General features: G+C 42.2%; 1 protein-coding gene across 1 annotated transcript in view; it reads right to left on the bottom strand.

Moving 5' to 3' along the window:
• Positions 1-13,143, bottom strand: part of Secisbp2l (SECIS binding protein 2 like) — a 47,033-nt gene extending 33,890 nt beyond the window's left edge. Inside the window, exons 1-4 of the mRNA XM_021655933.2 lie at positions 12,969-13,143; positions 4,639-4,817; positions 2,488-2,812; positions 672-807 (exon numbers count right to left, since the gene is read on the bottom strand). Coding sequence (XP_021511608.1) covers positions 672-807; positions 2,488-2,812; positions 4,639-4,817; positions 12,969-12,992 — 664 coding nt within the window. The 5' untranslated portion in view covers positions 12,993-13,143. The remainder of the gene's footprint in view (positions 1-671; positions 808-2,487; positions 2,813-4,638; positions 4,818-12,968) is intronic.
• Positions 13,144-15,901: the final 2,758 nt, after the last annotated feature.

Here is a 15,901-nt window from a genome sequence, read left to right as displayed (position 1 = left end):
GGCTCATGTAAAAGGTCATATGACTAAATGGCCAACAGAAAAGTCTGGATAACGGAAAGCAGTGAGCCACCTTACTCACTTTAGTCCAGACCCTGTCTGGGGATTTTCTCGTATGTGATAGTCTTTTTAAAAAAGTTTTTATGAAAAAAAATTAAAAATAATAAAAAATAAAATGTTATAAGCATAAATCACTTACATGTAAGAATGAGTTTCATTATGACATTTACAAAGTTGTGTTTTAATTTATGTCTATTTTTAATGTGGTGGGGGAGGAACGGGCCTGTAAGTGCAGGTGTTCATAGAGGCCAGAGGTATCAGATTCCGTGGACTTGGAGTTACAGGAGGTTGTGAGATAACCTGGCATGGCTGCTGGGCGAGCAGCAAGCATTCTTCAGCACTGAGCCATCTTTCCAGTCCTTACAATATTCTTGGAGACAGGGTCTCAGTATGCAGCTGAGCTGGTCTTGAGTTCACAAAGCAGAGACAGAATTCCCAACACAAGACAGATAGACAGACCAGGCAAAACAGTGAGGTCCAGCTTCAGTGAGAGCCCTGACTCAACATAGGGAGAAAAGCAACTGAGGACACTCAGCATCAGCTTTGAGCCTGTACATTCACATTTACCCACACATGTGAGAACAAACAGACAGACAGACTGACCATCGCCTTACCAGTTTGCTGTGAAGCATCTACCAGAAGCACAATTTTTGATCGGCTATCAGGACCTGCTGCATTTGTTTCTTTTTGAGTGGCCACGTTTTTCACCTGTGGTCTTTTGTTTTTTATATGTTGTTGTAAAAGCTGCGGCTAAGTTTAAAACACACAAAAGAAAAAGAAAAAAAACAGTGAATGAGCGAACATATTAAGCATAAACTGCACTTCCATTACAAAAGGCCTAAATGTACACCATCAATCAGTGGACCTTAGCTGGTTTGTGGGATTCATCCCTGAAAGCCTCAGCGACTAAGCAGTGTGCCATACGCACATTTACCCGAATTTCTAGATGACCAGTAACACTGTGATTTGTAAGATTTCATTTTAGCTTTTACTTATATTTTTATTTTTTAAATCAGTTATTTACAACTAACAAGGTCTTAATACTGCCACATGAAGGGTTACACATTTTTATTTTAAAAGGTAATAAAAGCATAAAAAGTTACCCTAATACTAAATTTAGGCTCATAAGAAAGATAAGCAAAATATTTCTGTCTTGGGGTCCAAACAAAAACCTATGTAAAAGCTGATTTGTTTCTTCAGTTTTTACAAAATGAGAGTATCATTCCTCAATAGTAATTTACACACCAGTACTCTGAATTTAACTTCAAATTTCTGAAACTGCTGGGAAGGCATTCTGAGAAATTTCATTCTTTCAACACCCAATTATATACTACTATCTTGCTTTTTTTTTAAGATTTCTTTATTATTTATACAACATTCTGCCTGCACACCAGATCTTACTATAGATGGTTATGAGCCACCATGTGGTTGCTGGGAATTGAACTCAGGATCTTTGGAAGAACAAAGAGTGTTCTTAACCTCTGAGCCATCTCTCCAGCCCCCTACTATCTTGCCTTTTAATACCTATTTCCTTTCATTCTTGGCAGTACCAAAGAAGAGTACAATTGACCCACAATGTTTCCAAGTCAAATATTTTTCAAAATAATTTCTGCTACTTGTTTTTAATTTTTAAAAATTATGCCAAAAGGCAGTGAAGCCTTTTTACTGAGGAAATTAACTAACAGACTCTGGAGGGAGTGACAGTTTTCAATGGTCGTAACAGCAGGGAAATGTCTTCCACAAGTGCAACAGCACTCACTGATTATAGACACGCTTTTCTTAGAGCTTCAGGATAAGCCCTCAGTGGAAGAGCAGCCAGGATTAACAGAGCTCTCCAGAGACTTGCAGGAAGAGTTGCTTTACATCATGTGTATGTATGTATGTATGTATCTATCTATCTAAAACTTAAGTCAAGTGCTGGCCTTGCACAGAAGTGGCTTCGTCACTTATTTGTGTTTTACAACTGCTGTTCCTACTAACAACTCAGAAGACAGACACTGAGCTTGGAGCGATCTGAGGAACCACTAAGGTTATTTTTCATTCTCCTGCTGATTTCACAAGACTGGAACAGCTTGAGGTACATTAACATTCAACCACATGATCCATTTAAATGTTGCCATTGCCACTGTGCAATTTTAGAACTAAGTTAAAATAACTTAAAAATAATTGTACATTATGTTTATGCAAAACTCTCTGAATGATCCTGAAGATGACTTGAAATTACATTATCAATCAAGAGTGAGGGGCAGTAACTATCACAAGAAAAATTATTTTTAAAATAATATGCCTATAATATTTTCTATAAATGATGAATGCTTGCAGCAAATTAAGCACTGAAGGCCAATGGGTACAGTAGTAAATTACTTTGACTAGCATTAACAACAGAAACATTTTATTTCGAAACCACACACAGAGAAAGCGGCCACTCACTTTTGGCACTACTGGCCCTCTACTGCCGTTCCTGCTCCGATGACTTGACAATGGGAAGGCCTGCCCCAGCTGATTCGGACGCTCTGTGCATTCTGTGGCTATGGCATTGACAGTGTTTGCAGCCTGGAAGGTGCTGGAGTAAGGTGCAGGAAAAGGGTGATAGAAGCCCATAACTTGGGCACAGGGGGCCGGCATCAGCTGGTAATAGGTGTACTCTGTGGAAACAGGTGGCTGAGCAGATATAATAGGGTAGGCAAGGTAGGGTCCAGTAGGGCTTGGGCTGGGCTGCTGCCATCGTATATCATTATTATATAAAGGAAATTGTCTGCAAAACCAAACAAAACAGAAAGAAAATCTATTGATGAGTCTAAGAGTAATGGTTAAAGCAGAACAAACAGTAAAGACATACAGAACAATGCCTTCACAATAATTCTAGGGAAGGGCAAAACTCATATCACCAAGTTTCTTTGCTGTTACTAGAGATGACCTGCACTTGTAGTAACAATGGGCCTGAGAGTATAAAGGAATCCAGCCTGCGAGTTTGTGCATTCCACATCCCTTTACTGTTTACAAACCTGCGCTCAAGCTCTTCAAGGTCTGTTTGCCTAAAAGAGAAACCCCTAGCTCCCGTCTACAGCTCACAGTCTGTACGCATGCCCACAACTGTGACGGCCTCCTAGAAGCAGGAGCACAGCAAGGTGCTTGTGGGTATATGATCCTTACATAGAGGCCCCCAACACCTTTCCTTACCCTGAGCATTTAGCCAACTCAGTCTTATCCTGGCTTCTCTCCTTGGCAACTAAAGCTCCATGTCCAAAACTTTTAGGAAGAAGACTTCCCTGATACCTTTGTCCTGTATTCAATTCCTACCAGCAAGATGCTGCCCTGTCTCAGCAGCACCCTCACCAAAAGTGAGGAAAGGGGTCCTTTTTCTCACTTTTGCAATGACAAAGCAAAACAGAAGAAGTTTACTACCAAATCGTAAAAATACTTGAAGATAATCTGAGAGATAGCTTGCTCACGAATTCCTAACAACTATCTCACATTAAGGCAAGAAAACAAATTAAATTTCTCATACTGCACATGGCAATTTTGCTATAGAGAAACTAGTATTATTAAGTCTAGTTTATAAAAATTCTCTACATTATCTGACATAATGACAGTGGAATCTTTAAAAAAAACAAACAAACAAGGTCTCATGAAGCCGAGGCACCGTGAATTCGATATGTATTTAAGGATGACCTTGAATTCATGATCCTCCTGCCTCCACCTCTCCAGTGCTGGTATTACACATGTGACACTACAACCGGCTGAATCAAAGATGTTTAACAAAGTCTAAATTCAGCTGAGAAGGATTCTTCAGTTGCTTCTGTTTGGCCAACCTTGAAAAGTCTATAGTAAGACGCTCACGATCTTCACTAGGACTTTTTCACAGGGTCATGTGGTGGCCTCCCAAATCACACATCCGGAATTACGTGTGCCACAATGGGCTGTGGACATGGGGAAGTGCTTTGGCCCACAGGCGACTGTGCAGAGGCGCAAAGCCACGGAGCTTCAACCATTTACCCCACAGTGCCGAGAAATACCGTTTCCTGGATGTGGCATAACCAGAAACGGGCTGGAAGGGCCTCCATGTGTCAATCAGTGAAGTACAGCCGTGAGAGTCCTATCAGATGGCCGCAAGGGTCAGCAGGCGCACTGCGGCCATCACACGTCCCACTCCAGGCGGCACCAGGCTCGTGCCACCTGAGCTGCCGGAAGTGCACCAGATTAGGAAAACCAGCAGGTGTGCATACTCACCGACTACGACACCTCAGTGTCTGCCCCCCGTGTTTTCTTCTACGCCAGACTCCATCTGGCAGTCATGAGATTAAGTACCTAATCTCAAAAAATGCTTTCTTATGTTGTACATATGCCTTGACTCACTATACGCCAATACTTTTCACTGACATACTCAGAAAAAATATCCATTTCATCTTAGAAAGAATAAGAAAATAATACATGTTGACAGCTTTTAAATTTCTGCATAGTTTACTTCCTCTTACAAAACACAAATAAGTAATTAAAGTTTGAAAGCTACAAAAAAAAAAAAAGACTAATGTACTTTGCCAAGTTCTATATCCCCACCAATAAAAAAAATAAAGAAATTACCTATTGGACTGGTTTTCCTGAACAAATGGGTAACAAGTAATCAGATAACTGGGGATTGGAGTTGGTTCAACACCAGAAACACTTCCATTATCACTTGGGAGAGCCATAGGGAGCACAAAGGCATCCAGATTCTTCTTCTGAGGAATAAACGGCTCTACTTCAGCGGAAAGCTTGACATTCTTCAAAGAGAAAACAGAAAGCACGGGTTACAAATGAACAGCACATGCAAACATGGCACTTACAAAGAGTCTCTACAAACAATACCCACAGAACAGGTGGAAGAAACAACGTCAACTTGAAGTAAGCAAATAATCAATAAAACGAGAGGACTTCTCAAAAGTCAACACTGCAGTGAAATCATTTCTTATGCAATCGAGCTGCTAAAATAATCAAGAGCATAAGAAACTCACACCTCAGATCTAAAAACAAAATAGTAGTAAGAAATCTAGCTCTTTGGACACAACTGTATTTCTTGATAATTTTGTAAGGGGGTTAAGTCATTCAGCTCAAGTTCTGAAAAAAAATTACATTTCTTTGAGTAGTTGAAAAAGTAGTCTATTTCTGCCCACTGCAGGAAATTAAGTTCCATATCATTAAATTATAATGAAGAGAAATGGCTAAGATGAGTCAAAAACATAAGAGGAAAACCATGTTTAATAGTTAAACTTGGAGGAGAAAAAAATAAGAGTAACTTTGGAGAGTAACTCTTCCCAGTAGACGCAGAACACACCAATGTGACCTAACGAGGACTTCCATCCTAGTCTCCTTGGCTCCTGTGTATCTTAGACAGCAGAACACACCAATATGACCTAACGAGGACTTCCATCCTAGTCTCCTTGGCTCCTGTGTATCTTAGACAGCAGAACACACCAATGTGACCTAACGAGGACTTCCATCCTAGTCTCCTTGGCTCCTGTGTATCTTAGACAGCAGAACACACCAATGTGACCTAACAAGGACTTCCATCCTAGTCTCCTTGGCTCCTGCGTATCTTTCCTATAATACAGTTCCAGACAGCTAAAAGCCTATAAAACTCTACTCTGGAAAAATACAAACAGGGAAAAATGTTAAGAAAATAAGCTCCATAACTATCCAGACAGAAACACACTCTTAGAGAGAAGGGAACTGTGACTGGGCAGAGGAACTTGGGGACTCAGGGGTCCCTGAAAAGTTCTGTATCTTAATTAGAGGAACTTAAAAGCCATTCAACTTGTTACCAAGTTATTCGTTGATTTCAGCAATTTTCTACAAGTTTTATTTAACAAATTTAAGTTTTTGAGACATAATGGCTACAGGAGGTGGGTACAGGGGCTCATACCTATATTCCTAGCCCTCATAAGGCTGGAGCAGGAGGACTGCCATGAGCCTGAGACCAGCCTGGGAAAAACAGTGAGTTCCAATCAGCCCAGGATATAACAAGATGCTGTCTCCCCCCCCAAAAAAAGGGGGGCGAGGTTGGGAGAGATTGGAAGTCAGTTGGTGGAGTACTTGGGTTCAGTTCCTAGCACCACATGAACTGGGCAAGGTGGTACACATTTGGAATCCCAGCACTTGAGAGGTAGAAAATCAGGGGGGTCATGAGTTCAAAATCATCTGACCTCTGCTACAGAATTCAATGCCAACCTGGGTTAAAGAATGCCTCAAAAACAAACAACAACAAAAATCTATGGTATATTTGTTTTAAAGTCAGAATGTTAACTATGTAAATTTACAATCTAAAAAATACTAAACACTTTTCTCATAAAACAAGGTTGGTGAAATACAAGACAACATTTCAACCACTCAAAACAATTTACCTTAAGAAACAATAGTCCTAACAAGGACTACTAAATGTTCTTACTAAATCCATTAAGGTGACGTTTGATAAAAGGTCCCACAAGAAAAAAAAAAATAGGTCTCTTTAATTATAAAAGAAATAACAAATGCATGAAAATGTGAAGGCAAGGAGTTTCTTAGAAAATCCAAATGACCCATAAACTGTCCGGGGCACACCTGAGAAAGCCCTGTTACAGTGGGAAGATTGCAGCCACGGCAGTACCAACCCCACCCCTGCTCCCAACCTGCCCCACTGCACGTGGAGTCTGCATTCACACCACTAACCAACCCGGAAGGAGCAAGGACACATACATCTTGTGACTATGAGAGCTACAGATGGTTTCCTGAGATACAACTCAGGCAAAACAGCTGCAAGTGTTAGAGAGATGGCCATTTTCACCCAGCCACCCATCAAAGCTAAACACTGATATACAATATACCAACAGATGACTTCTTACTTGGGAAAGAAACTGACTTCCAACAACAGTGCAGATAATGAAAACTCATGCTCTAAAGTTTATATGTATACACAAAAAAAAAAGAGTAATCTGATTCTAATTACACTAGGATGTAACTTTCTGGATAACCTTGAAAGATCAGAGTCCTCAACATGGAAGAGCTGTAAGAATTTGGACTAATGCTTATTAGTGTTTCGTAAAGCAAGGACTATGAGTACACAGAAGAATCTATAATGAAGAAAGGAGTTATAGTAACCCACTATAAAAAGCTTCCCTGACTCCTCTTCTGTGCCCCTACAAAAACCAACAACAAAGTCATCAACCACAAAGCAGCCAGCAGCTGGAGAGAAGGCTCAAAGGTTAAGAACACTGGATGCTCTTCCAGAGGTCCTGAGTTTAATTCCCAGCAACCACATGGTGGCTCACAACCATCAATAGTGAGGTCTGGTGCCCTCTTCTAGCCTGCAGGTGTACGTGCAGGCAGAACACTGTATACATAATGAATAAGTAAATCTTAAAACAAGCAAACAAACAAACAAAAACCCAAAGCAACTACTTGGGTAACAAATTCAAATTCTTGTGCAGATCAAAGTTGCAACAAACTTTATCCACGGCTAATTTGTACTTTGTATAAACATGTGATGACCCCAGATAACTTGTTCAGAATGTATGGCTACTTAAGCTGCTGTGTGCACACAGGCATTCAGGCACACACACACACATGCACACATGAAGAGATGTACACATGAATGCATCTTTGAAGACTAAGGCTTGTACTGGTTTCTACTCTAAGCAATGTTAGATACTAAAGTTCAACAATGAAGTTCACAAACATTGAAATAACCCTTTGTTTTTTAGCAAAGAAAAAGAGAAACCGCTGCAGTCAGCAGATGCACAGGTGGAAGATGTCACCAGAAGGAACGGACCGACAGCTTCCCCTACAGTTCCAGCTTTACATGTTCTCCGAAGTTGTTCATGTGACTTTGAAGCCTTCAAAGATCTGCCATAGATCTAAACAAACAGCCCAAAAAGCAATGCTCAAGGCAAACAATGCTTTAAAATCCAGTCAAAATGTAAATTTTGGGCATTTTTAATAAAAATCAAAGAAAAGTGTCTTTGACAATATTGAAAATTTAGACTAGTCACTTGATCTATTATTCCTCAGCTTGAATGTCCATGTTTTAGTCACTAATTTTTATTGCTATTTTTAAAAAGTGTCTCACTATTCGCAAATTAGCCTTGAACTCATGATCCTCCTGCCTCCTGTCTCATAGGTTTGCCCCACTACATCAAGATGATGATCTATAGACTTACATACATGCATTTAAAGGTTTCTTTCCTTTTCAGTCATACATATGTATGTATGACTATTTGTGGTTATGTGCAGCAAGCGGGGTAGAGTTCTATGGAGCTGGAGTCTCAGGTGGTTGTATACCACCCTATGTGGGTGCTGGGAGTTGAACTTGGGTGCACTGATGAGTCCTATGCTCTCTTAACCACTGAGCCATCTCTCCAACCCCTTATTACCTGCATTGTGAGAAAATAAATTTTACAGAAGTGAGCTGTTAGCTTACTGTAAAGAAAATGCAAGTAGAGGATGCAGACACGGTCAGCAGTTAAGAGCACTGGCTGCTCTTCCAGAGAACCCAGGTTCAACTACACAGAGCTTCACAACTGTCTGTAACTCCAGTTCTAGGGTGTCCGATGTTCTCTTCTGGTCCCTACAGGCACCAGGCATGCATATGTGCACAGACATACATGCAGCCAAAACACTCATATACATAAGAAAAGTAATAAAAGATATAAAGTGTGAACTGAACTACAATGACAGTATAACCATTCTTACATTTCTGTCTGCTTCAAACACCAAGATCAGTGGTAAAATTATCTTTTACACATCATTTCAGAATTTCCTAAATCAATGAAAAATCTAATTCTACCTGTTAAAATACTTATGCATTTCAGTTATTTTTATTGTTGTACCTATTAAAGCAAATGTCAATAATAAAATGTCATTTATACAAATAATCTAGAAAAGCAAGGATGCTATCAGAGCATCCTTAAGTAGTTCAGTGGGACCCCAGGGGCCTTGATGACAACCACATGGTCGGGAGCCCCAAAGGCACTGTACCAAGGCAGGCAAGGAACACAGGCAGAGAGCACTCAGAAGCACACAGCAGCAGAGAACACAAGCTCAACTCCTCAGAGAAGCCTCGGGGAGAATGCAAATAATCTCCCAGATTAAGCGACAGAAAAGTGACACCCACCTAAAGTCAAAACTGAAGTAGAACATAATGAGCCATTCTCCCACAGAGAAACTTCAGAGCATGTACCACACACCCACAGGAAGAGACAATGAACCTCCACACTCCATGTTAAGGTGAAAATGCATCAAACACTAAGTGCATCTCACATCTCATGTACAGATAAACCAAGTGCTAGGGGAGGATGAATGAAGCCTCGGATACCTGCTGGCTCCACTGTCGAAGAGTGAACCGCTTGCCAAGAAAAACTGCAGCAGGCGTCAGTGTTCAAGACTCCGGAGGACACTGAGGAAACGGCCAGGGGTTTACACAGTGGAGCCCACTGACCTCCCGACCCATACACTTTTCCACAGGACTACTACTGCCTATTACAACTTGATGGTGTTTTATTAACAAAGAAAATAAAAGCACCCTTTAACATGTAATATTAATTTTCATGGTATCTAACATCAATTTCTGCTTTTACACTCATTTTCTTTCTTGGTTTACGTAAGTTTTCCCCCCAACGTCTTGCCTTGGATGGATAATTTATTTCCTTTTAAACTACATAACACAGAGTATTAATGACTACACTTCCGTGTCAGAACACAACTGCAGTCATGTCTCATAGTTTTACATGTGATAATGTGATTATGCTTTTCTAATAACCTATCATCCTATTTTTTGTCTGTTTTTGACCTTTGGTATTTAGCTAATATTTTTCTAATGAATTGTCATTTTGGTTTTTGTTTTGTTTTAAACATAAGGGCTTGAAATATCTTTTTAAATCTCCAAATGTTTTCTCTAAATGAACACACTCTCTGATTAAGAGTATTATTCTAAAAATACAGTACGTCTGTTAACTTCCCATGAAAATGTCAGTTGTGTGATTGGATAACAAAGGTTTTGTCGGAACACTTCCATTACAGTTGTCCCTCACTGCCCAAGGCGGGTTCCACGGATGCACAGGTCTGGAGTTAGCGTGGTGCTCACAGACAAGCCACGCACACGGGCACTGTGTATCTGTCTCTCCGCTACTTACAGCGGTTAGCAAATCCAAGGGCTACGCAAGTCGCTCCTATGCTGTGCTGGTTAGGGCACAAGGACACAAGCCTGCACATGTTTAGTACAGACTCAACTTTTCCTGCAAAGTACTGCTGGTCCAGCTGCTTGTCTGGAGAGGTGGAACATGCAGATGTGGAAAACTGGCTATGCACTGAGTTTAGAGTGTTGCTACACACAGTTCAGACAATTCTGTATCTGTTCACGTGCATGTGTGGTGTGTATATGGGATGTGGCTAGGAGGCTTTCGAGAATTGTTCTTTCCTTTCTCCCCAGGTTCAAGGTCTGCAGACTTGGTGGCAAATGCTTTTACCAACTGAGCCACCTCAGCAGCCCAGTTTTACATTCTTATTTGTGACAAAATTACACCAAGTGCCAGGCATTCAGTGCATTTGTGTTTCTAGGAATGAAAGAGGAGAATAATCAGTGATTTCTGTAGATCCTTCTAGAAGACTGTGCCGAATGTACTAAAGTTAAGATGACTTTAGAGTACTGGGACACTATAAAACAGCCTGTGAACCTCAGGGTCCTGTCACTTCCACGCTCATTATTTATTTAAAAATTCCAAAACAGTCCTAGGTTTCCTAAAAACAGACCCTGAATCTCTATAAACAAATGAAATTCATAACTCATTCCTCACATCCCTTTACACAAGCTTTGTTATCATCATCATTAGTATTACTGAGCAAGGAGAGGCCATGGAGACAGCCAGATCAGTAAAGTTCTTGTGGGAGAACAAAGACTTGAGTTTAGCACCCAGTGAAAAAGCCAGTGCAGAGGTAGGGCCCTGTAATCCCAGAGCTGCCAGGCAGAGGCAGGATGACCCTGGGGCTTGCTGGCCAGCCAGTCTAGCTCCATCAGTGAGCTCTGTGTTCACCGAGACACCCTGGCACAAAAGTAAGGTAAAGAGTAACTAAGGACAATACCTGCCCAATTCTGCTTGACCTCTGACCTCTACATCCACACTAGTAACTCTGGCAGTTAACATTTGAGCTATTTATTTCGAGCTGATACACCTGGTAAAAGAGGACACACCTGAGAGGCACTTCTGGCTGTGAGATGAACTCAGTGAGGGCTGTCCATCTAGCACTAGAGCAACAATGACTTACTCCTTACACACATGGATAAGACGTATCTTTTCATAAAGAGAGCTTATGTGAACGATGAATTATAAATATGGCATTAATGCCTTCAGATACAAAAGTTTAGATTTAAGTTACCCTTGTGCAGTCCTCCAAGGATTTATTAATTAGGTTAACTCGAAATGCAACAAGTCTATGAGTACAATTATGAAAAAAAAACTAACTTATGGGAACTGCTAGGCACTATAACAGTTAAAGCTCTGGGCATTTTCGGAAATTCTGAATAAAAGCCAAACCAAAACATTGGGGGGGGGGGGTAGGAATTTGGCACATACCACAAATACTTCTTGAGGGCTCTTTACCTATCTAAATACTGTTTAGTCCTTCTCCCACCGCAGGCCAGGCTGAAGCAAGAGGTACTGGAGGAAAACAAATCACCTTCGATGCAAAATGCTTCCACATGGCTTTCTTCTAGCTCTTGGACTTCCAAGGGTTTTAGGAGATGGCGGAGTTTGAGGGATGACAGAGGAGGTGACTCTCTAAATAGTCTGGTACAGTTGCTCTTAGGATAATCACGCGCAGAGAGCTATGCTAAATGTTGCCATCTAAATAGGTAATTACATTTCCTCTCAGATGAAAGGCGCTGTTAGTACACGTATGCATTACTGGTTCCTGAGTGTCCATGAAGGACCAAAATGTCCCACCCTTTCATTACAGACGCACATGCAAAGAAATGTCCTTTTCCTTTGTCAAGGTTTGATTTTTTTTTTTCTGAATTATTTTCACAAATAATGTTTTAACTAAATTTGCTACAAGCTGTAACAGAATACTCTGGGCCACAGCGAAGTGTGTATTTACCAAGACGTCCAGCATCAATTTTTCCTTCGGTAATTTGCACTCCTTAATAAAAAAGACTTGTATTCTCATGAAGCTTTTCGTTCCATTTAAATTAAAGTCTGTGTGGCAAGGCCCTGTGCAAAGTGCTGAGGCAGGAAGATCGCCCCTGAAAGATCTAGGGGGAAACAAATTGAAAAGAGGGCAATTCAAAATCAAAACTGTCATTTAACTACATACAGGCATATACAGGAACTTGGGAGATGGCTTGTCGTTTGTTCGAGTTAATTAACTATTCGCAAAACTAACAGGCAAGTAAGTCATCCGTGTTCCTTCTCCCTTCAATTATGTCACTGACTGACCAAGGCCCTGGGAGAGGAGACTCGGCAGTGAACAAAAATTAGACTCAATCAAATTAAGTCGTTTCCAGAGAAGCTGTAAAACACTGGGGGGAGGGGGAGGAAGCATGACATTATTCTCTTAAGTTATTTTTCACACTGTCATGAGCCCTTCCTCCCGGCACTTCCAGCAAGAATTCGATGCAATCAAAGACTCAAGAGGGCACTGATGGAACTACTGTGCGCATACGAAAATGGGCTCAAAACGAACTCTCGCTCCGTTTTCAAAAAGGATAGTTATTTGCAAAATAACTAGGGAGGGAAGCAAGGGGAAACCACGGTGGCCTCTTCACAAAAAGGAACACACTCCAGAACGTTAACAAGGGCAGCGCTGGTCGCCGCCGAGCACAGACCAGCCGCGGTCCACCTCTCCCGGCCTTCCAGCGGAGGCGGCCCGGCCGGCCCGGAGGCCCGGGGGCAGCCGGGGAGCTCGCGTACCTGCTCGGGCGGCGCTCGGTCCATGGCGCCGGCGACGGGCGCCGGCTCTAGTCGGTATGCGCAGCGCCGCGGGCCGCTTTCGCCATGGCCCCCCGCTCGGTCCCGCCGGACTCCGTCCGCTCCGCACCGCCGGCCCGACGCCGACTCGGCTACGCCACTGGCCGGGGAGGCGGCTCCAGCTCGCGGCGGTGGAGGCGGCGGCCGCCCCGGGGAGGGATCATCTGGGACGGAAGCCGAGCGGGGCCGAAAGGGGCCGAGGCGCAGTAGGAAATGGAGGATCGCGGGGGGCGGGGAGGGGGAGGCGGGGACTGGCAGGGAGCGACCGGAACTGGGGGAGCTGGCGGACGGCCAAGGCCAAGGGCACTGCCTAGGTGGGTGTCCCAAGCTACCCTCCTCCCAGCGTGGTTTAACTAGGAGAGTTGGGCCGCCTCGAACCCGGGGCGCCGGTGTTCCGTTTGCCGGGACCTCAGAAATTCTTCAGGAGCCAAAACCAACTAGGGATGTTGGAAAAGCCTGTAGCTGCTCACTAGACCTGTGATCCTGCCTGGACTCTGAAAAAAATAGACAACAGTCTTGCCCACAGAAAAGCACACACATAAATTGCACACATTGAGTAGCCATGGAAAAGAAGCCCTGCTAAAAAGCTCCAAAAATGATTAATTAACCTTATTATCCAGGTGCGGACTCACATCTAGCCTCATTCCAGGTTCTTTCTAGCCATCTCAAACCCCATTTGTACCAGAATCAGAATAACTATCCAAGAAATGATTATCCCTCCTCTGCCTTCCCTGTGTTCCTTTTAATCCTCAGATCATCAACTCCTTAAAGACAGAGTCAGCCTCGAAACTGGACCCTGCTGTTAAGACACCTCTGGGGAGTTAGCCTCCAACACACAAGCTCTCCAGAAGAGCCCTGGCCTGATAAAGTGAATCCGCTGAATTATATATACTTCAGTAAAGAAAGAGAGTGGACTTGGCTACCATTTGGGTCATGGGTGAGCGGATCAAGGTCCGGAAAAGGAAAGAAAAGGCTAAGAAAACTGCTTCGTCATCACGCTTCAGGGCAGGGTAGTAAAGCCTAGAATTGCCTTTTTGGTTAGCCCAGGTTAGGAGTCTGCAAGGAGAGGCTGGTGAAGGTCCTCACCAAGCTGTTCTGGAAGCTGAATATGTCAAGAAGACATACGAAGGCTGGGATGCAAACAACATGGTGAAGAATCATTTATGCTTGCCCGCGGAAAGTTTCGTGTGTTTGGCTTCATTCTTCCGCCACATACACACTTGTATTTGCGTTGGAAATGTGCAAGCGGTGCAGTGTTACATCCTTTAGAGTCTAGCACACACCCTTGCTCGGGGTTCAGTGACTGCAGAAGGAATTTAAGGTTGTTCCACAAAACGAAGCTATTTATATAGGGTAGTTACATAAGCCAGCAGATGCTCACCCTCCTTCCCAACAGAAGATGAAGTGAACCGTGGCCCTTCTGGTGGTCTTGAGCTGCGAGACACCCCCATCTGAGTAAAGAGTCACAAATGTACCATAGTATTTGAGGTTTCCCCCTTCTCCCAAGGATCTGCAAGAGGAAATTTAAATGCAGAACTTCTAAATATCTTTCCACATTGTATGATTTTTGTGAGTGAAATTGTACTTGCTGAGACTCTTCTAAGTCTAATACACATGTAAATTACAAGAATTACAGAAACAAGTGTCACAGTACCATATTATTTTAATGTAATCCTAAAAAGGATGGCTATGGGGGTTGGAAAAAATATTAAATCTATGAAGAAAACAAAGAAATATTTTGCAAGTGATACAAATGACTTATTTCATTTATCAACAAATGTTAAAATATTCAAGGTGTCAAGTACAATAGTACAATGCTAATCCTGGAAGTACAGAAATTAATAAGACATGGTGAGGGCAAGATACACACACACACACACACACACACACACACACATACAGCAAGTGCTTCCAAAAGAGACATATTGTGACAAAGAAGTTCAGTAAGGTTAGGGATTGAAACCAGAGAAGGTGGGTCTGAAAGAACAAAGTCTAAACTGATAAAGCAAGCACTGTAATGGAACTGAGGTCACTGTTCCAGCTGCTTGGTAGGAATTATGCAAGCTTATGGCTGCCTGGGCTAGATAGTTAGGCAAAGACTAGCTTGAAACTTAACATTCTAGTTCAAAATAAAGAATAAAAGGGGACAGATTGCTGGAGATATAATTCAGTGGTGGCCTCCATGCCTAGCATACATGAGGACATAGGTTCAATCCCTAGCAGGGCACCAAAACACACATACAGAGAGAGACAGACAGACAGAGAAACATATGAACAAGCTCTCTGAGGAATTTGGAGATGCAGGATACAAAAACCACTAAAAGAAACTGACCTCCGATGGAAGTCCAGTGTGACAGAAGGAAAGGAAGAAAAGATACGTTATGGCTAGAGTTGTATTTACTGTAAGCTTAGTGTCCAGAGTTAAAAGGATGAGGTTTATTAGCTTTTGTCTTCTCCTTAAAATAGAATACAAGGTTATCTGCTGAGGGTGAGGGTGAGAGTGGTGAGAGTCTAAGAAAATAGTCCTGGAGGTGGTGGCTGGTGCCTTTAATCCTAGTACTTGGGAGGCAGAAACAGGCTGACCTCTGAGTTCAGCCTGGTCTACAGAGTGAGTTCCAGGACAGCCAGGGCTACAAAAAGAAACCCTGTTTCGAAAAACCAACATGGGGTGTGTGTGTGTGTTTTTTATCTTTTTTTCTTTGAAAGAAAGAGAACAAAGTTGCATGGGTAGGGAAATGGGAAGGATCTGAGAGGATTTGGGGGAGGGAAAAATAATCAAAATATATTGTGTGAAAAGAATTTAATTAAAAAATAATTAATATATTTTCTAGAAGATGTGTGCATGTCAACAGATGTAAATTTTGCCACAAAAGATA

This window comes from Meriones unguiculatus, chromosome 18 (assembly GCF_030254825.1).
Source record: "Meriones unguiculatus strain TT.TT164.6M chromosome 18, Bangor_MerUng_6.1, whole genome shotgun sequence".
Classification (NCBI taxonomy): domain Eukaryota; kingdom Metazoa; phylum Chordata; class Mammalia; order Rodentia; family Muridae; genus Meriones; species Meriones unguiculatus.
This window is presented reverse-complemented; position numbering and strand designations above follow the sequence as displayed.